At 45.3% G+C, this 20,726-nt stretch overlaps 1 protein-coding gene across 2 annotated transcripts in view; it reads right to left on the reverse strand.

Annotated features, from left to right (window-relative positions):
• FAM20C (FAM20C golgi associated secretory pathway kinase) overlaps positions 1–20,726 on the reverse strand; it is a 98,277-nt gene that overhangs the window by 41,342 nt on the left and 36,209 nt on the right. For both annotated transcript variants that reach the window (XR_008327471.1, XM_053364453.1), the window contains exon 3: positions 15,490–15,568. Coding sequence is in view for 1 of the 2 variants with exons in the window: in XM_053364453.1 (XP_053220428.1) it covers positions 15,490–15,568 (79 nt within the window). In the remaining variant the exon portion in view is untranslated. The remainder of the gene's footprint in view (positions 1–15,489; positions 15,569–20,726) is intronic.

A 20,726-nucleotide genomic window follows, 5' to 3' on the forward strand; every position in this document is an offset into this window, starting at 1 on the left:
TGCTTGAAGCGCTGGAGAGATGCCAGGGAAGGGGTGGGGGACGGGGTAGCCCCTCTCTCAAGAAAGACATTTTATATGGCTTCAACAGAGCTTTTCAGCAGCGAGCTTATTAAATTCCAGGCTCCTATTGATGATTTCGTCTGCTCGCACAATGATGCTAGTATTTGAAAATGAGGGCCGAAGCAAGGGCGGGAAAACAACAACCCCAGCCCAACATTGCTTAGCTCTGCAAAACAAAACAAAATGGCAAAAACAGCCCCTGGTATGTGCTTAAAGGTTTTGGCAGTCGCAACATCCCTTAATTGAGACGTAACGATCCTGCTGTTTAATGAAACATCAGCGCCTTTCAACCTTTGGCCTAGCATGACTCACGTTGTGTGTGAATGCACAGAAGAGCTAATTTAATGCAGCTGCAGGAACAAACCTCTTGACTATGACACTGATTATGTATCATCGTGACCATCACCTTTCCTCCAAGGAGCTGATGGAAGCATACACAGCTTTCCCCATAATTTAATTTTCACAACAACCCTGTGAGGTCGTTTGGGTTGAGGAACACAGGAAACTGCTTTACGTCCATTGAGCTCAGTATCATCCACACTGGCTGGCAGAAGCATTCTATGGTTTCAGACAGCAGCCTCTCCCAGTGTTCAGAATTAGACAGGCACCGGGTACATTTTGTGACCAGGGATTAGCAGATCGCGAGCAGCTAGCTCAGACAGTAGAGAACGAGGCTCCTAAAACTCATGGTTGTGGGAATAGACCCACGCCGGGCAAACTATTCCTGCAGGGAGTTGGACTCTACAGTTCTATGATTCTACAATGTCTTGGTGCCTCGTGTGGCAACTGAGACTCAAGAAGAAAATGGCCGCCGCTGACCACTGAGGGCATGGAAATGTACGCAAGTTAGATCGCTGGCTGCTCCCTTCTGTGTGACGCTTTGCCTCTTCTCCCCCACACCAAACATGCAAGTTCAAATCTGGCAAAATACTTTATATAACACACACATATACACTCAGATAACAATATCACATTTTAAAATAAGAGTTTTGAAAAAATCAATATAAAGTGTGACTGAATGAGATGGGGGTGTGACTAGACATTCTGTTGTTGCACCTGCAACCTAGGTTCCAGGAGCCATGTGGCAAATAGTTTTTCTGTCCCAGTTTAGAACACTAGTAGTAGTAGTAATAATAATAATAATAATAATAATAATAATAATAATAATAATAATTTTATTTATGCTCTGCCCATCTGGATGGGTTTCCCCAGCCACTCTGGGCGGCTTCCAATAGAACACTAAAATACAATAACCTATTAAACATTAAAAGCTTCCCTAAACAGGGCTGCCTTCAGACTTTCTCCCAGCCCGACCTGGGGATTGAACTTGGAACCTTCTGCATGCAAAGCAAATGTTCTACCGCTGAGCTATATGGCTCTTCCTCAAAGGGACAACAACCTTCACAGCTGAATGCAGATTGGCTACTAGTGTAGATTTGGGGATGAGGCATATCTCAAGGAGCGGAGAGGGGTCTTAGAAATTTGAATCTGGAATATCAGGGCTAGGAAACCTGTGGCCCTGCAGATCTTGTTGCCTGCAATTCCCATCACCCCTGATCACTGGTCATGCTGGCTGCGGCTGATGAGAGCTGGAGTCCAGCAACATCTGGAAGCCAAATGTTCAAGGCTCTCGGGCAAATAAAAAAGGGGGGGTCACTGCATTTTTCCTGTAATTTGTGGATTCACTCTTCTCCTACCCGGTTTCCAGAAGAGAGAAATGTTCAAAACTCAACTAAAAATGAGAGAAGACGGAGAAGGGGTGGGCAAATAGGTCCTCGACAGTTCTGACCCCTCCAGCTTCTATTCCTCTGCATTTCACTTCCAAGGCATATCAATGAATCTTTCCACAAAGGATCCCACTTATTAACGATGGAGCGGTGAAAGATCACCCCAAGACAGATGGTGGGTTCAGCTATGGCCCAATGATCAAAATTCTTCAACAACAGACCTATAGTCTTCCTGCTACCCCTTGCATTCCTCATCAGCTTATAATAGCCTCTAGAAACAGAGAGAGAGAGAGAGAGAGAGAGAGAGAGAGAGAGAGAGAGAGAGAGAGATCCATTTTGGCAATTTACAGACCAGCCGGGCACTCCTGCCCTTCACACCCGCAAGGGACAGCCAGCCAGGCATCTATGCCTGCCAGACGAATGGCATCCATCTGCCCGGATGGCACTGAGCCTGCACACGAGTTGTCAGACAACATCCTGTGTGCCAGAATGGCAGGGGTTTGAGCAGGCAGCTTGGCCACACTGCAAGAACTTTCCTTTCTGCATGGATTCCCTCTTCTCTTGGGCAGCACCAACGCTAGATCCTTTCCTGGCTCACTCTCGCACGGTATAGCGGTTCCGGCTTCGCTATCTCAGTAAGCAACTCTTTATCTCCCTAGTAACCACAGAGAGTGGAGGCTGCATTGCAGGCTGCAGCATGGTTCAGGGGACAATGTGGTGGAGTGGTTAGAGCAGGGAAGGGGAACCTCTGGGTCTCATCGGACTCCAACTCCTATCAGACCCATGCTCAGGAATGATGGGAGCAACATCTGAAAGGCCACCAGTTCCCCACCAGTGGGTTAGAGTGTTGGACCAGGACCTGGCAGAGCAGGGTTCGAATCCCCACTCATCCATAAAGCTCACCTTGGGCCAGTCACTGTCTCTCAGCCTTGCGGTGAGAATAAAAAATGGGGAAGCAGAAGGCCAGCTGGAGCTACTTGGAGGAAAGGTATGGCCATAAGAAGAGACCTGCTGGATCAGACCTGAGGCCCATTTAGCATCCTAGTCTCACAATGGCCAAGCAGATGCTCCAATGAAGAAGAAGAAGAGTTTGGATTTGATATCTCGCTTTATCACTACCCTAAGGCGTCTCAAAGTGGCTAACAATCTCCTTTCCCTTCCTCCCCCACAACAAACACTCTGTGAGGTGAGTGGGGCTGAGAGACTTCAGAGAAGTGTGACTAGCCCAAGGTCACCCAGCAGCTGCATGTGGAGAAGCGGAGATGCGAACCCGGTTCACCAGATTACGAGTCTACCGCTCTTAACCACTACACCACACTGGCTCTCTATGAGAAGCCCATAAGCAGGTCCCAAGCAGAAGATCACTCCCTGCCTCCTGAGCTTTCCAGCATTACTATCTCTGGACGTGGAGGCAGAACATAGCCATTGTGGCTAGTAGCCAAGGTGTGATACAAATGCAATAATAAACAGATGAAAAAAATTACACCAGTCCAGACCCCCTGAGCCTGCTGCCTGCCACATGGTTCAGACCACACCTCCCATCAGGCCCAGCGACTACGGCCAATGGTGAGGGAATGATGGGGTCTGTATTCCAAAACATCTGGAGCACCAAGATACTGCACTAGCTAGGCCAGCGTTTCCCAAACTTGGATCTCCAGTTGTTTTTTTGGACTACAACTCCCATCATCCTTAGCTAGCAGGACCAGTGGTCAGGGATGATGGGAACTGTAGTCCAAAAACAGCTGGAAACTCAAGTTTGGGAAACACTGAGTTAGGCCTTTGGTTTGATCCAACAGGTTCACCCCATGTCCTTTTAATTGAGATGAGGAAGGTTTATTTTCCTTGAAAACATTACTCCGTAAAGTTTAGCCAAGTTAGCTTCCCTTAATGCTAGGACAACACGAGCAGCACAGCTTTCTTGAGTCCTGTTAGAACTAAAGAATTGTCAAACAGTCCTAGAGCCTCAGTCTACAACACCCTGTAATTTCTGCCCTAGCTTTTTCCTCAGCAGAGCTCAGCCACAATTGCAGGGTGAGCATTACGGTACAAGGAAGATTGAGCAAACATCGTCTTTTCCTTCTCCTCTGGCTTCTTGATCCTCAACACTACCCTGCTAGCCAAAACGCTTTCTTCACTACGTAGGGGTGTGGATTGTTTGCACCCGTCCAGTGCTTTGAGGACTGCAGCCTAGTCATTTAGCCTTTAGCAAGGCTTGAACCCCGGGATCCGGAAACCTCTGTATTGGTTTTGCCATCTCCGCAAGAGTTCCTGCTGTTTATATATTTACCTTTGATTTTTAGACATGTCCACAGGCAGGAAGCTGAGGGTTACTAAATAGGCCCTACGGAAAGGATGAGCTGGTCAGAGGCCTTAAGGGTGGGGGCGGAGAGGTGGGATTGACAGTAAATACTGACTGCCAGAGCCAAAAGTGCCCACTTCCGTGAATTCAGAGCTGGACCTTTACCTAGGCCTGACCTGGTGTGGGCAGGACTTGGAAAAGAAACAGGACAACACAGTAAAAGCAAAAATGTGCTTTAGTTCTTTTTTTAAAAAAAAGAGAGAGGGAGAGAAGCAGTTTTATAGTAAACACATCCGCATAACAGGAAGCAACAAGCTCGATTTCGATGGGGAAGATGGGCTGTTATTGTTTTCTGTGAAGAACTTAAGAAAAGCCTTGCTGGATCCACACCAAAGGCCTAGCTACTCCAGCATTTTTGTTCTCACAAGCCACATTCACACAACACATTTAAAACTGTCCCCCCAAAGAATCATGGGAACTGTAGTTTGTTAAGGGTGTTGGGTGTTGTTAGGAGGTGCCTATTCCCCTCACAGAGCTACAGTTCCTAAAGTAAAGGTAAATGGACCCCTGACCGTTAGGTCCAGTCATGACAGACTCTGGGGTTGCGGCGCTCATCTCGCTTTATTGGCCGAGGGAGTCGGCGTACAGCTTCCGGGTCATGTGGCCAGCATGACTAAGCCACTTCTGGCGAACCAGAGCAGCGCACAGAAACACCATTTACCTTCCCACCGGAGTGGTACCTATTTATCTACTTGCACTTTGATGTGCTTTCGAACTGCTAGGTTGGCAGGAGCAGGGACCAAGCAACGGGAGCTCACCCCGTCGCGGGGATTCGAACCGCTGACCTTCTGATTGGTAAGTCCTAGGCTCTAATCCCTCTTCAAGGGAACTCTGGAAATTGTAGCCCTGTAGAACAAGACATGCCTTTGTTCCTCTTGGTGCCCTCCCAGGCTGGTGATATGTGGTAGGAGATACCCAGACCCGGCTCCCCATCTGGTGCTGCTGCAGTTTCTGAATCCGTATCCAGGTCACTGCTGCACACAGGAGCCATGATAGCAGCTCCCCTTGCAAGCATGCGCACACACTGCGTTTGAACCACAGGCTGGATTGTTCTGCTAAATTGCAAGCATGCTTAGCAAGGAATGTCGGGGGATTCTGGTGCAAACGGAAATGGGAATGGATAATGCCAATATCTGCTTGTTCATCCCATGTCCAGAGCAGAAATCAATCCAGTGAATATAATCGGTATTTGCTGTTATTGTTTTTAGTCTGCAAACAATATGCAGCCACCACTCCCTCCAATTTCCACTTTGTCGCTTTTTCATGGAAATGAATGATGTGGAATAACACCATGGCAAGGCAACTTATGCAATTAATTCCGCAAATTACGTAAGTTGTGTATTTTCGCCATGGCGAAACAAATAGCATGATTCAGGGCAGAAGGCGAATTGAAGGGAGACAGTGCTGCACATGGCGAATACAGGGCAGAACAGAAAACAATGATGCTTCTCCATCAAAATATATGCTCACAACAGTGTGTGTGTGTGTGTGTGTGTGTGTGTGTGTGTGTGTGTGTGTGAGAGAGAGAGAGAGAGAGAGAGAGAGAGAGAGAGAGAGAGGCATTTTCTGTTTCCTATCTTCAGACACAAGGCACTTCTCAGTTCTAAACATGCACGGCAGTCCTGAATGTTTTGATTATCAGCTTCTGCCCTTCAGATCAGCTTGTCGCATCACAAATCTGGAATATCAGCCTCTTGTGCACAGAAGGATTGCAACAGCGACATCCTCATGGGAAATTGCTTTAAGCTGTTTCTCCAGCCAGAGTGGCGTTCTCTGCGCATCCACCGTGGCTCCTTCAGCAGAGCGTGTCACAGAGCAATCCCAGTGTTTTTAGAATCACGGTTACTGAACGCATCTTGCATTTAGGAAGATGCTGGAGTGAAGGTGGGGAGCCGCTGCAATTTGAATTAATTGCTACGTTGACTCTGGAGCGGTGTGTTGATGCTGGAAGCCAAGTGTGCCGAATTAATTCCGCCTTCCCCCACCCCCATCCCCGGAGTCAGAAATGCATGCAATGTTATTTTATTTTCCTTTTCAAATGAATCGTTTTCAAAGGGTTTTGGATTTTCACGGGCTGATGTTAGGCTCCATCTAAGATGTCTGCCACTTAACACTAGCCATCGCCCATGCAAGCTAGCAGGGGAACAAAGCAGGCATTTCGTGGCAAACCCAGATCTCCAAAAAAAGGTCTGCACAAAACATTTCAGTTATAGAGGCATGCTGGCAGTGAACAGTTTAAAACAACCTGCCGAAAACACCTAAAATTTCCTTAAACCATCACCTACTGTCAAAATGAATAATTTCAGGGTGGCCAGGGACATGTTTTTCAGCCTTCAAATTCCTGGGTAAAAAGAGACGTTTTCAAATTTCTTCTAAAAGTTAACAATGAAGGAGACTTGACACATCTCACTAGGAAGGCACCTGTAAGTTGGGAACTACCACTGAGAAGGTCCTGTCACAGGTGACTGTTCCCCCCCACCCAATCTCAGCTGACTATGACTATTAACAAGAACCATATGACATTAAGTATTTGGTGTCTGAGCATTCTTGATTTCCTCTTCCCTCTCCATTCCCCTTTCCTCTTGTGTCATGTCTGCAAGGGCTATGCTGGTTTGATTGATTTGCAGCTGCTGTGGGTGATCTTTTGGGTGATGAATGAGGTACAAAGGTTAGGAACAAGGAAGGAGGGAGGTAGGAAGGAAGGATTGTGAATCCCGTTAAGGGTAGGTAGCCACGTTTATGCAAATCTGCAGGCAACTGTGAAGCTGTGTTGCAAACAGCACAGATATCAAGCAGGTCTTGTTTAAATCCAGCTGTCGGTTCAAGTCTCATCCAGCCACAACTTGCTTGGGCTGTTCTCAGGGCCTGGCAACTGTACACCAATTTCTGGCCCTTTGAAAGCAGGAGACACCAATAAATTACTGGACTGTCATTTTTATGTTGTTGTTATTTCAATTCTGCATTGCCTTGAGCACGTTTGGTAGAAAGGCAATTCAAAAATAACTGTGAAGATGGCCACACCCTCGCCATGCTAAATGGAAGGAATGCCCCGCAGCTTCTCCAAGTAATTTTATTTGTCTTTTCCTGGCACGGGTTGAGGAGATACCAACTGAAAACTGAGAAAGTGTGGAGGGTAACACACTTTGGGGAATCTGGGGAACATAGTGTTACAAAAGTTGGTTGCCTCACCCTCTCTCTGCTGGCAAGAGCCCATGGGATTTCAGGCACTCACCCCAGATCTGTGGTGCTTTCAAGAATTGAGACACAGTGGCAACTGCCGTAGCTTTGAGAAATATGGTCTATTCACCCATTTACACCTTCAGTCTTTATGGAGGGAGTCCAGATCTTACAGCATGGGCATTTCAAGAAGCGCTTGCCCCTCAAAGCAGTGCAGCCCTGGAGTCCAAGGCATCTCTCCCAGCCAGCCTTCAGCCAGCCCGCCCAACATGGATCCCCATCTTTCTTCCTCCTTCTTCCTCCCAGAACACCCTGCTAAAAGCTCTCTTTTCCTGTCACTTCACACACCCCATTACCTTGGCAACATCTGTCTCCCCAGGCCAAATGATTCCTTTTAGACGGCTCATCAACACATTTTGTCATGTTAACAATTTGCTTTTTGCTAGGCCAGCCGGGTTGGTTTGCATAAGCCAGCCCAAGGATTCCCTGTCTTGCACAGCTCTGCAGCTTGTACTTTTATCTATATCCCAATTTAAATTTGCGCCTTGGTTTTGGAACGCTTTGGTTTTGAAACGGACTTCTGGAATGGATTAAGTTTGAGAAGCAAGGTACCACTGTAATAAAAAGCCACTTGGTGTTACTAACCTTCCGGCATTTGGCTGGGCTGGCTTTGGGTGGCTTCCCACCCGGTGTATCGAGCCGTTTAAGGAAGCCTGGCACGAGAAATCTCAATATGTGGGGAATATTGCAGTATATTAAGCAAAGCTCCACGCTAATTGTTTGTTAGATACATTTCAGCTATGCTCAGAACTCCCTTGGTGTTTCCTGGAAGCATTCTCATTTGGGGTTGATTCATGCAGAATTAGCAACAGAATTTGCATTGGGCAATAAGGATTTGTAAATAGAGCTGGCTAACCCTGCAACCTTTTATGGGCAATTAGTTCAGGATGGAGGATGTAGATCTTCAAATAAATGAAATAATTGTTGCACGGTGGGCTCCGCTCACGCAAGGGCATTCTTTCAGCCTTCCTTCCCTGCCTTTCATTTGATTTAAGAGGTCGGAGAATAAAGCAATTAGAAGCCTGCAGTCCAAGAGCAGTCTGGTTGGCTCAAATCAATAAGTAAATCTGCCCCTTATCTTATTAACCCCACCATGCGCCCCAGTTTCTTCAAGCCTCCTTCTCCTTCATTTACCCTTCCTGTTTCCAGCCCTGTTACCTTTCCTGTATCTTCTCCTCAACAACTGAGCTTGCTGCCTGTCAGTTTCCCTATCACCTGGAAATTATTTCCACTACTCAACCTGCCCTTCAAAAGGTAATATTCCCAGGCTGTGCCTGAGGTTTCTACCCCAGCCAAAATTACCACTGCCCTTCTGCTAACAGAAACGTAACTGCAAATATTCCGACAGCTTTATTCCCTGAACATTTAGAACATTCAGAAACATTCTGAGCAGATCAGACCATTGAGTGTTGCTTCGCTATCACACACATGTTCTTTATTTCTTGTTTGTTTAAAACTTTTGTATCTCCCTTTCACACAAAAACCTCAAGTTGGCTAGTGGAAAAAGGAGATCCACATATACTTTAAAAATAAATAAATACAAACCTATTTTTTCAATTTGAAAAGTCCTAAAAACTTAATTGTCAGAAAGAAACAAGCAGCAGCAGTCCAGAAAATTAAAAATAATAAGAGCAGCATTTTAAAGCAGCTGGACAGGCTGCAATGAAGTCGCTAAGACTGAACAATGTGCTTAAAAGGAAGATTTGATGACCACCTAGGAAGGGAGATTTAGAGCTTGGGTGTCACCACAAAAACAGCATTCTCCTTCCTCTTAGGTCCTCAGTGCACTATAGTATCATACCATTTTAAACAGTCATGGCATCGCCACCAAAATCCTGGGTAGTGTTACCTTGTTATGGATGCTGCGAGTTGTGGGTGCGGAGAGCTGTTCTTATTCCCTCTCACAGAGCTACAGTCCTCAAGAGTGGTTTAGCAGTCAATGCTTCTTCCCAGAGAACTCTGGGAATTGTAGTTCTATGAGGGGGGTCTCTTAACTTCTCTCAGCACTCTTAGCAAACTACACTTCCCAGGGTTCTTTGGGGGGGAGGCCATGGCTTTAAAGCAGTATGGTACTGTCTTAAATATATAGCATGGATTCAGCCTTAGTCAGAAATTAATTTGAAGGACACAAGCGTCCCCTTAACCTGACAGGAACTCCATAGCCCAGGGATCGTGGTGGCAAATGTCTGTCTTCCTAAGTGAACCTTAGCCTCCGCTACCATAGTGGTCTCCAAAATGCTTCTTTATGCATTGATCTTATTAGGTAGATTAATAACAGACAAGAAGAAACGAACAACTTGCTTCAAATTCTATCCGATGCCTTGCGCACAATGGCATCAAACTGTCCACGTCATAAAACACAGGAAAGGTACAAAACAAGATCACTGGAATAAAAGCAAATGCAAGGCAGCTCAGTTCAAGAGATAAAAGATTCTTCAAAGGTCATCATCATCATAGTCCCTGGCAACTGCCAGAAAGATAAGCTTGTAGGGTTAGGGTTAGGGTTAGGGTCACGTAGTCCAGCCGCCTCCATCTCAGCTAAAGTATCCCTGTCTGATGGCCATCCAATCTCTGCTTCAAAACCTTCAAGGAAGGAATGTTCACCACCTCCTGAGGGAGTCCGTTCCACTGTGGAACAGCTCTTACAGTCAAAAAGTTTTCCCTTCCGTCGGACGTTCTTCCATCAGAATATCCCTTCTTGTAACTTGAATCCATTGGATTGGGTCCTACCTTCTAGAGCTGGAGAAAATAAGCTTACTCAATCTCCCATGTGACAGACAGCCCTTCCAATATTTGAAGATGGCTATCACATCTCCTCTCAGTCTCCATTTTTCCATGCTGAACATACCCAACTCCCTCAAGTAGACAAAATATCATTATAATACTGTATATCATTGTAATTTTGGACACTCACACTAGTATTATCCTTCTGGAATCAAGTAACGTCTCTGGAGAGATAAACGTTCCTGGAGTCCTCCCTTTTGTGAAAACTTCAAAAGGTTTTTGAACTTTATTATTATCTGAGGAAGATCTTTGAAACAGAACCTTGCCCAGAAGCCTTGTTGTCTGCTGCTTAAAGTATTCTTTGATATAATTATTATTTATTTTGTGCTACAGGGCTCCTCGTAAAGCCTAGTGGAAATGTACACTTTGCAAGTGCAATGATACTTTGTCTCCTTTACTGCAAACTTTTTCTCAATATTGCAGTAGTATATTGTTGCTACAGATATAATAATAGCAATAATTTATTATTTATTTGACGCTCATCTAACTGAGTTGCCCCAGCCACTCTTGGGTGCTTTCCAACAAATGAAAACATCAAGCACAGTAAAATGTCAACATTAAAAACTTCCCTATATGGGGCTGCCTTCAGATGTTTCCTAAAAGTAAGATAGTTGTTTATTTCCACAGGGCATGTGCCACTACTAAGAAGGCCCTGTGCCTGGTTTCCTGTAACCTCATTTATTGCAATGAGAAAAACGCCAGAAGGCTCTTGGAGCTAGATAGGGGGCCACCACTGAGAAGGCCCTCTCTCCAGGTGCCAACCACTATAACCCAGTTGGCAGGAGCAAAAAAACCCCAGAGCCTTGATGATTTGGGGCAAGGGTATCTGCCTTATACAGAATCAGACTCAATGGTCCATCTAGCTCAGCATTGTCTTATATGGTCCGACAGTGGCTCTCCAAGGTTTCAGGCAGTGGACATTCCCAGCCTCAACAGCAGATGTTGGGGATTGAACCTGGGACCTTTGCATGCAAATAATAATAATAATAATAATAATAATAATAATAATTTATTTACACACCGCCCATCTGGCTGAGCTTCCCCAGCCACTCTGGGCAGCTCCCAATCAAGTGTTAAAAACAATACAGCAGTAAATATTAAAAACTTCCCTAAACAGGGCCGCCTTCAGATGTCTTTTAAAGATAAGATAGCTACTTATTTCCTTCACATCTGAAGGGAGAGCGTTTCACAGGGAGGGCACCACTACCGAGAAGGCCCTCTGTCTGGTTCCCTGTAATCTCACTTCTTGTGATGTGGGAACCAAAACAGCAGATGCTCTACTATTGAGAACCAGGAGATCCTTTTGGCAGCCTGGTTCCATCATCCCTGACCACTGGCCACGCTGGGTGGTGCTGATGAGAGCGGGAGTTCCAACAACATCTTTAGGGATGCAGGTTTCCCTATCCCTGAAATAGTGGGCTGTCCTCCATCAAGCAGAACACATGCCCCCCTCCCCGCAAAAAATCTGTGACCGAGAGGAAAAAGCCACCAGGCCAGAAAACATGATTTGTGAGCCCCGCTGATTCTCATTTGAAAAATTAAGTACTGCAGTCTTCTGAAGGCTTCATACAGGAAACCTGATGTTTAGCATGGATGTGAGGAATACTAAATAGATACTCAAAGCCACTTATCCTCCCTGACTCTCCTGCTTTATGGACCCACTTGGAGGGAACTAATAATTGAACTTCTGTACCAGGGAAACAAAGCAAGGAAATGAGCCTATGATTGCGGCAAGGCCCCAACACGGCTGCTGAACGGCTTTGTTAAACCTTCGGCGGCCCCAAGTGACTTTGTGAAACCCAGTGTAATAAAACACACCACGCTTCCACTTTAGTGCTGACCTCCTTCGAGTGTGCCCCTGCCTTTATTCAAATTTCCTTACCTCCGCTTTTGATTTCCACCCTCGTCCCTAATTTGAAAGTCCAATCCCTCCTGGGTTAAGAAAACCAAGCCTACGGTATTTATCGCCCCAGGTGGCCTTCTGCTTTCCTCGGCTTGCTTTAGGTTCCTGGAATCCCCTCCCCAAACAGAAATCTTGATGGGTGCATTATCATCCTTCAGGATGACAACCGCAAGGCTCGCCTCCAACACAAGTCACTAATATGGAATGTCCGTCCAAGATATTCTGTTGCACATTCTCCCAACAAAGGAAAGGGCAGCAACTCGAGGGAAGAGCTGGTCTGCAGGTAAAGGGTGCCAAATTTAAGCCCCAGTTAACCTCTAGTTAGGGACGGGGGTGGCACTGTGGGTTAAACCACAGAGCCGATCAGAAGGTCGGCGGTTTGAATCCCCGCGGCAGGGTGAGCTCCTGTTGTTTGGTCCCAGCTCCTGGCCACCTAGCAGTTCAAAAGCACACCAGTGCAAGTAGATAAATAGGTACTGCTCCAGCAGGAAGGTAAATGGCGTTTCTGTGCGCTGCTCTGGTTCACCAGATGTGGCTTAGTCATGCTGCCCACATGACCCGGAAGCTGTACGCCGGCTCCCTCAGCCAATAAAGCGAGATGAGCGCCACAACCCCAGAGTGGGTCACGACTCGACCTAATGGTCAGGGGTCCCTTTACCTTTACCTAACCTCTAGTTAAAAGGATCCGAGATGAGAAAGGCCTAGATCCGAGGCCTGGAGAGCTGTGGCTGGTCAGAGAAGTTTTGTTTACTACAAAACACAGCCTGTACCGGGCACAATCCTGCATTGCACAGGTTGGACTGATCAAGCATCCTCAAACTCTGCCTTCCAGATTATTTTTGGCCTACAACTCCCATGATCCCTAGCGAGCAGGACTAGTGGTCAGGGATGATATGAATTGTAGTCTCAAAACATCTGGAGGACCGAGTTTGAGGAAGCCTGGACTGGATGATCCTGGGTGCCCCATCCGACTCTACAATTCTATGATCAGAACATAAGAAAAGCCCTGCTGGATCAGGCCAAAGGCCTATGCAGTCCACCTTCCCGTCACAAAAGCCAACCAGATGCTTATGGAAAACCCATGAGCAGAACACAGCGCAGGATCTCTCTCCTAACGTTGTTCCCAGCAAGTGGAATTCAGAGGCACAACCCTGCCTTTTCCAGACCTGCAGCACATCTTCATTTTAACCCTAGCATCCAGGTCTGCTGCTGTTCTTCAATCTGATCGCCTTTTGGGTAAGCAAAGATCTGTGAACCGCCCTAAGACCCCCAGGCGGAACTGTAGTTTCCCCATAAACTAGGGCTGCTATACATCCAGATGTTTCTGGACATTGCCGGGATTTCAAAGGCGGGATTGAAAAATTGAATGGTGGTGTTTGGGGGCCTTCCTTAAAAAACAACGACACCTCAACAACGTTCGAGGTGTCCTGGTTTTTACTTTTTGGAAATATGGTAATCCTCAAAACTACAGTTCCCAGGATTCTTTGAAAAGAGTCGCCTGTTTCAAATGCATAGTGCATACGTAGCCTAGGAGAATACAGAAGCCTGACTGGCCACTGACTGCAGCTGCTCCATTTGATACAGGACAAATCAAAAGAGGTCTCTGCCCCGAGGGGCCTCCAGATGTTATTCTTATCATTCCTGACCACTGGGCATGCTGGCTGAGTCTTTTGGAGTCCCAACAGCCTCGGGAGGGCCACACGTTCCCTATTCCTGCACAGGCCTGGACTGTTTGTGACTGAGACTGTTCCTTGCAGGGTCAGGTTGGGGCAGGAAGAGAGGGAAAGGTTGTTGATGGCACCAGGTAAATGGTAGAGATTATCAGAGATTATCACAAGGCCCCAAAAGGTTTTAACTAACACAGATTGGAGGATTAGCTCCAATCCAAAAGGTGCGGAGATGTGAGCAACTGGGCAAGTCTGTCGGTAGGAGAACGTTTTTTCCATTATCTTTTCATCTGCTCTGTTAATCAGAACCAGCAGGGGATTCGGGTTTTGTGAAGGGGGATTGGAGCAGCTATGCACAAAATAACTTCAAGCCACCCATAAAATATCCCCAAGCAGACAGCCAAGCGGTGCTGGGAGCTTGAGAAATGCAGGCGCTTTGGTGCATTTTCTCGACCACCTCGCAGCTTATTGCAAATTCAGAGATCTAAATCAGAGCAGTCAGCCTGTTCCCCCAGGTTTAGCTTGATCTGGGGCCAAGAAGACACTTAAATATCTGGCATATGCAGGATCCCAGCAGCTTGTAGACAGCTGGTTGCATGCAGGTTGTGTGTGTGTGTACACATATATACACATATATGCTGGTTTTAATGTATGTAGGCAATTTTTTTTTTTTTTTGCTTAAAATACTGCACATCACTTTGAGTTGCCATAGCAAAAAAGCAACTAACAAATTTAATTAATTAATTAATAATATAATAATTTGGATTTTATTTTTTTTACTTACTGATGCAATCACAAGCACAAATCACAAATGAATATACAACCAAAGGGAAATCTGGGAGTGGCAGGGCAGGGGGATACGTTTGGCTATTACCATAAATGTGAATCAGTTTTCCTACCATCTGAAGATGAATTATTTTCCAAGCTCATCCGCGCAATGAGTCCAAGGTAAATCTGGAATCTTAAACCCAAATCTAACTCATGAGCCTTGACCCATATTTGACCTTCCCTGAGTTCGTTAATGTCTGGCAGAGGTTCATACAGAAGGCAAGTTGAAAGCAGTAAGACATCTGCAAAGCAAATGAGCTTTTCTGGTTAGTGCATGCTTGCCTTACCAACCTGAGTTGAGTTTATGCCTCTGGTCGTGAATGTATCTGCAGCACAAAATATTATTTCGTTCTATGTCCCCATCCCCCATGCAAATATCATCTACACCTGGCTGGGGGTGGGGGTTGATTGGGACCAAAGTAGGGGAAAGCATTAAAAGTCCATTTTCCTTATGCTGTAGTCTGCACCAGATTCCACCCCCTCCCAGGCCTCCCTTTAATTTAAAAACAGGTAAAGTAAAGGTAAAGGAACCCCTGATTATTAGGTCCAGTCGTGGCCGACTCTGGGGTTGTGGCACTGATCTCACTTTATTGGCCAAGTGAGCCAGCATACAGCTTCCGGGTCATGTGGCCAGTATGACTAAGCCGCTTCTGGCGAACCAGAGCAGCGCACGGAAACACCATTTACCTTCCTGCCAGAGCGATACCTCTTTATCTACTTGCACTTTGACGTGCTTTCGAACTGCTAGGTTGGCAGGATAAAAAAGGAAGGGGCACCCAAACAATCATTGCTCCTTGTGTCATTACTGTCATATCTCTTTCCGCCACAAGCTTGGCTGCGGACAAGAATGCCCATTAGTGATCTCTTCGCAGGCATCAGAAATTTTGTAAACTTGCTTTTTAAAGACAGGGATTCCCCACTTACTTCATTGGCTTAAACAAGGCTTGCCCATAATTCTGGAATGTCATTATCAGTTTGAGCTGGGTGCCTCCAGATTTCATTGCTGTAGAGGAAGGGGAAAGCAGAAGGGGAGAAAGAAAGAGAAAAATAGTTAAACCATGCCCGTACAGTTCAATAGACAACCAGCAAATTTTTAATACTGAAATGTCACAGTTAACCACCTGCAGCGAGAAAGAAGGGTTATTTATAGGGCAGTCAGCATCAAAAACACAGCAGTGCCATTTTTAACACTGGGAAGTTTTTTTTTTTAAATGTGTGGTCTCCTTGAGAGCTGGATGAGCTTGTCAGTTTCGATTTCTCCCAGTTGCTCAGTTTTCAGTCTCAACTTGACCAGATTTCCACATCAGTTTGTGAATTATTAGTACTGTTATTTTAAAAAGCCCTCATGAAAATTCATCAGCCTTTTAGCACACATTTTCCTAGCACATGCAAGCAGACTTCCCTTGCAAGCATTAAAGCACATGATTTCCGCAAATACATGCATTTCTGTGCATATAGCATATGCATATTCCCCTAATATATGCAATATATAAAAACTTCCCTTGCAAGCATCTTAGCACATGATTTCCACAAATACATGCATTTCTGTGCATATAGTATATGCATATTCCCCTAATATATGCAATATATAAAAACTTCCCTTGTAAGCATCTTAGCACATGATTTCCACAAATACATGCATTTCTGTGCATATAGTATATGCATATTCCCCTAATATATGCAATATATAAAAACTTCCCTTGCAAGCATCTTAGCACATGATTTCCACAAATACATGCATTTCTGTGCATATGGTATATGCATATTCCCCTAATATATGCAATATAGGGAAACTTCCCTTGCAAGCATTTTAGCACATGATTTCCACAAATACATGCATTTCTGTGCATATAGTATATGCATATTCCCCTAATATATGCAATATATAAAAACTTCCCTTGTAAGCATCTTAGCACATGATTTCCACAAATACATGCATTTCTGTGCATATAGTATATGCATATTCCCCTAATATATGCAATATATAAAAACTTCCCTTGCAAGCATCTTAGCACATGATTTCCACAAATACATGCATTTCTGTGCATATGGTATATGCATATTCCCCTAATATATGCAATATAGGGAAACTTCCCTTGCAAGCATTTTAGCACATGATTTCCACAAATACATGCATTTCTGTGCATATGGTATATGCATATTCCCCTAATATATGCATTCTTATTCTCTTTTGCTGTTGTTGGGAGAACTGGATTGCAAAATCTGGAAAAGGGGAAATTTGTAAGGCAATGCGCACTTTGGTCTCCATATTGGATAGGTTCACATTGAAGCAAGAAGTGAACCAATATTTATCCCCCAGTCCTAGCTTCCCCTCAAGGCAAGGTTAAGAACAGAAGAATAGCCAGTTGAACTATGCCATTGACCCATCTAGTCCAGCACCTTGTTCTCACAAAAGTAAACCCCAGATGCCTGTGGGAAACCAGGACACAGAACAAGAGTACCCTTCCCATCCTATGTTTTCCAGCAACTGGTACTGTATTTAGAGCATTGCTGCCTCTAGCTGAGGAGGTAGACCATAACCATCATGGCTGGCAGCCACTGGCAGCCCTTTCCTCCATGAATTTACAAAAGTAGGCCACATCTTCAAGTGCCACTTGCTAAGGATGTGCCAAGCAGTGTCTTCAGGAAGGAGGGTCATACTAAGTAAAGTCCAGATCCAGGAAAATGTGGCTTGGCAAGGTATATTCAGAGCCAGACAAGTCTCATCAGGACCACGGATAGCTCCCAGTGGGTTCTTCTGCTGGCTCTATTGTAGGTAATGGGGGGAATGTTGCCTTAGCAAAGAGCTGTATCCATTGGAAGCCCCATGAAGGCTAGCGAGCATGTCTTCTGGAATTGGACCCACCTCCCTGGAGAAGCTTTGCTCCTCAAAGAACCATTGCCAGCTTCTGGAATCACTGGCTTCTACAAGACAGAGGTTAAAGGGGTAGTCCTCAGAGTCTGAAGAAGGCAAAGGGGGTGTTGTCCCTAAGCTGGGAGAGTACAGGAGATGCTGAAAATCCCCCCCCGAAAACCCCACACCCAAACCAACAGGGTTAAGCATCTTAAGAATATTAATAAGAGCCTGTTGGATCAAGCCAAAAACCCATCTAGTACAGCATCTTCTTCTCACTGTGGGTGACCAGATGCATATTGGAAGCCCATAAGCAGGACCAACTCTCCCCACTTGTGATTCTCACCCACTGGTTTCCAGAGGCAAACTGCCTCCAGCAGTGAGGTTGAACATAGCTATGATGACTAATAGCCACTAGCCTCATCTCCCGATTTTTCTTCCTTATTTGGATTCTCTTTGGAGGCATTGCAGGCGGGGCTTGGTTCAGGGGTCGTAACACATATACACAAACACACAAGTCATCACACCAGCAGCAGACAACATGCAACAAGCTGCACCTTAGATTTTAAAAGCACTATCTTCAAAGCTGAATCTGTTAGCCAGCTTAGTGTGTGCAATTTCGTCCTTTCTTTAAATAAATAAAATAAAAAACCCCTTCCTTCCAAAGGTCAGATAACCCACATCTTTTGGAGAGCTGACAAAAAAATAATCCAGATTTATTTTTGGGGGTGTGCGTGCGTAAATAAATGTCACATTATTCTACTTCAGATCTGTTGTCCTTCAGCTTCTTTGGCCTTGTGCGTTTTCTCTCCCTGAACCAATGATATTAGCTACACGTCCTTTTAATTACTCCTCTCGGTGCTGTGTTACTGATAGGTCACCAGCTTGTAATCTGTCCTTTTCCCTCCTCCTTTCTTTTCTGTGCTACAAAATGTTATGCAAATCTGGTCAGTTTAATTACTCTTCGGCTGGAGCAAAAACAGTCCCTCCAGCCTCGCTGTTTTCTGCTGACCCTAGCCTTCTCTTGCATTACTGACCCATCCCACAGGAACAAATAAATAATTAGAAATTAAAGTGCATTAAGCAATTTGCACCGAATAGGCAGAGCAGGAACGCACAGGTTTCACATATTAGATTAAGTTGGTGGTGCTGAGTAGGCCAAAACTCGGAATGCATTTAAGGGGAGAAAAGCATGCTGTCATTTTAAAGAAAGCAAAACCTCATTTCCAGTCCTCGAAGCAGCTGCCTGAAGTCAGATCTGTTGCAAATGCACAGCGCATTGTAACAAAGTTTCGCCATACATTGTCAAGGCTGCTTGAGAACACACCGTGTGTCCTCATTTCAACTCTCTTCACTTGTTTTGAAACAAATGACACCTGAAACAAAATGTTGCTTGGTGGGCTACTTCTGTTCAGGGGTCCTTCTAGGTAGCCAGCCAGCCAGCAATTCCCTTTCCAGAATACTCCATTCCCTTTCATCCTCCCTCTCTGGTTTTTCATGCCCCTCTTGATGATCAATCAGTCAGCATTTCACAGCGCAGTTTGAAAGCACATCAAAGTGCAAGTAGATAAATAGGTACCACTCTGGTGGGAAGGTAAACAGCATTTCCGTGCGCCGCTCTGGTTCACCAGAAGCGGCTTAGTCATGCTGGCCACATGACCCGGAAGCTGTACACCGGCTCCCTCGGCCAATAAAGCGAGATGAGCGCCGCAACCCCAGAGTTGGCAACGACTGGACCTAATGGTCAGGGGTCCCTTTACCTTACCAATTCTCAGTTCCCATTTGCACTGGGGTTATTAGGGAGGGGTCGCCCTAGGGTCTGCCAAAGGTTTTTTGAGTGCAAAATTTGGGGTTTCTCCAAGCCTGCTTATGTGTCCCTATTGCCTTTGGATGATTCTGTGCTGGCTTTATCAACATCCAAACTCAAAGAATGAGTCTGCTGCTGGTGTATGAAGATTATCAGCTTGTAGTACCATGCAGGTGGGCTTTTTCACTGATGGCGCCAGTGTTGCGGAATGCCCCCCTACTGAAATCAAAGAATCATAGAACTGTAGAGGTGGAAGGGACCCTGAGGATCATCTAGTCCAACCCCCTGCAATGCAGAAATATGCAGCTGCCCCTTATGGGGATTGAACCTGCAACCTTGCCATTATCAGCACCAAGCTCTAACCAACTGAGCTATCCAGGGAGTAAATACAAGAGGCATTGTTAATGTTGGTATTCTGCCTCATCCGGAAGGCACACTTGTTTCGGCAAGCAGTCCCCTGAACTAAACTTCTGGTTTTATTTTATTTTTAATTTATTTATTACATTTGTACACTGCCCCTTCACCCACAGATTTCAGAGCAGTTCAGCTTTCTTTAAAACTTTTTAACTGCTATGCTTTTTAATTGTGGATTTCTTATGGTGTAGTTTTTACTATGTATTGATTTCCCTGTTGTAAACTACTTAGAAGCCATTTTGGCAGTATATGAATTAATGAATAATAATAAGAATAATCATGCAGAACAGGAGTGAGAAACCCTTTTTGGCCTAATGACCAAATTCGTTACTGGGCAATCCTTTAAGTGCTATGTGCCAGTGGCAAAATGAGCCAGACAATGGATGCAAATATTGTACACTAGGGTAGTTTTTTACACACAAGCACAAAACCCTCTCTAGCTTCTATCCAGACCAGGGGTCAGCAAACTCTTTCAGCAAGGGGCCGGTCCACTGTCCCTCAGACCTTGTGAGGAGCCAGACTATATATTTTTCTTGGGGGGAGGGAGAGAGAACGAATTCCTATGCCCCACAAATAACCCAGAGATGCATTTTAAATAAAAGCACACATTCTACTCATGTAAAAACACGCTAATTCCCAGGCTGTCTGTGGGCCAGATTTTGAAGGCGATTGGGCCGAATCTGGCCCCCGGACCTTAGTTTGCCTACCCATGGTCCAGACAAGCAAAAGGCATTATCACTGCCAATATGACCATGGGGATTCATTTTTTGGCACTTACAGGCTTGACTATGAAAACACTTGCAGAATCATCCATCCTACCAGATCGATTGTGGACTTTCCCCAGCAAACACAACTGATACCTTCAGCAATCATCCACCCAGCAGCTTAGCATTCTCCTGGGAAGTTTGACAAAAGAACAAAAGCGACAAACCCCTGCCCAAACCTCCTGCCCACAACAAAATACAAAACCATTAACCCAACTACAAATACATCTAGAAAAAGCCAAATATAAAGCTGTAAGAACCTAAGCCACAAGAGATAAGCTCAGGTCAATGTCAGAAAGTCCTTTGGCATTTGGCCACACAC

This window comes from Podarcis raffonei, chromosome 14, assembly GCF_027172205.1.
Source record: "Podarcis raffonei isolate rPodRaf1 chromosome 14, rPodRaf1.pri, whole genome shotgun sequence".
Lineage (NCBI taxonomy): Eukaryota > Metazoa > Chordata > Lepidosauria > Squamata > Lacertidae > Podarcis > Podarcis raffonei.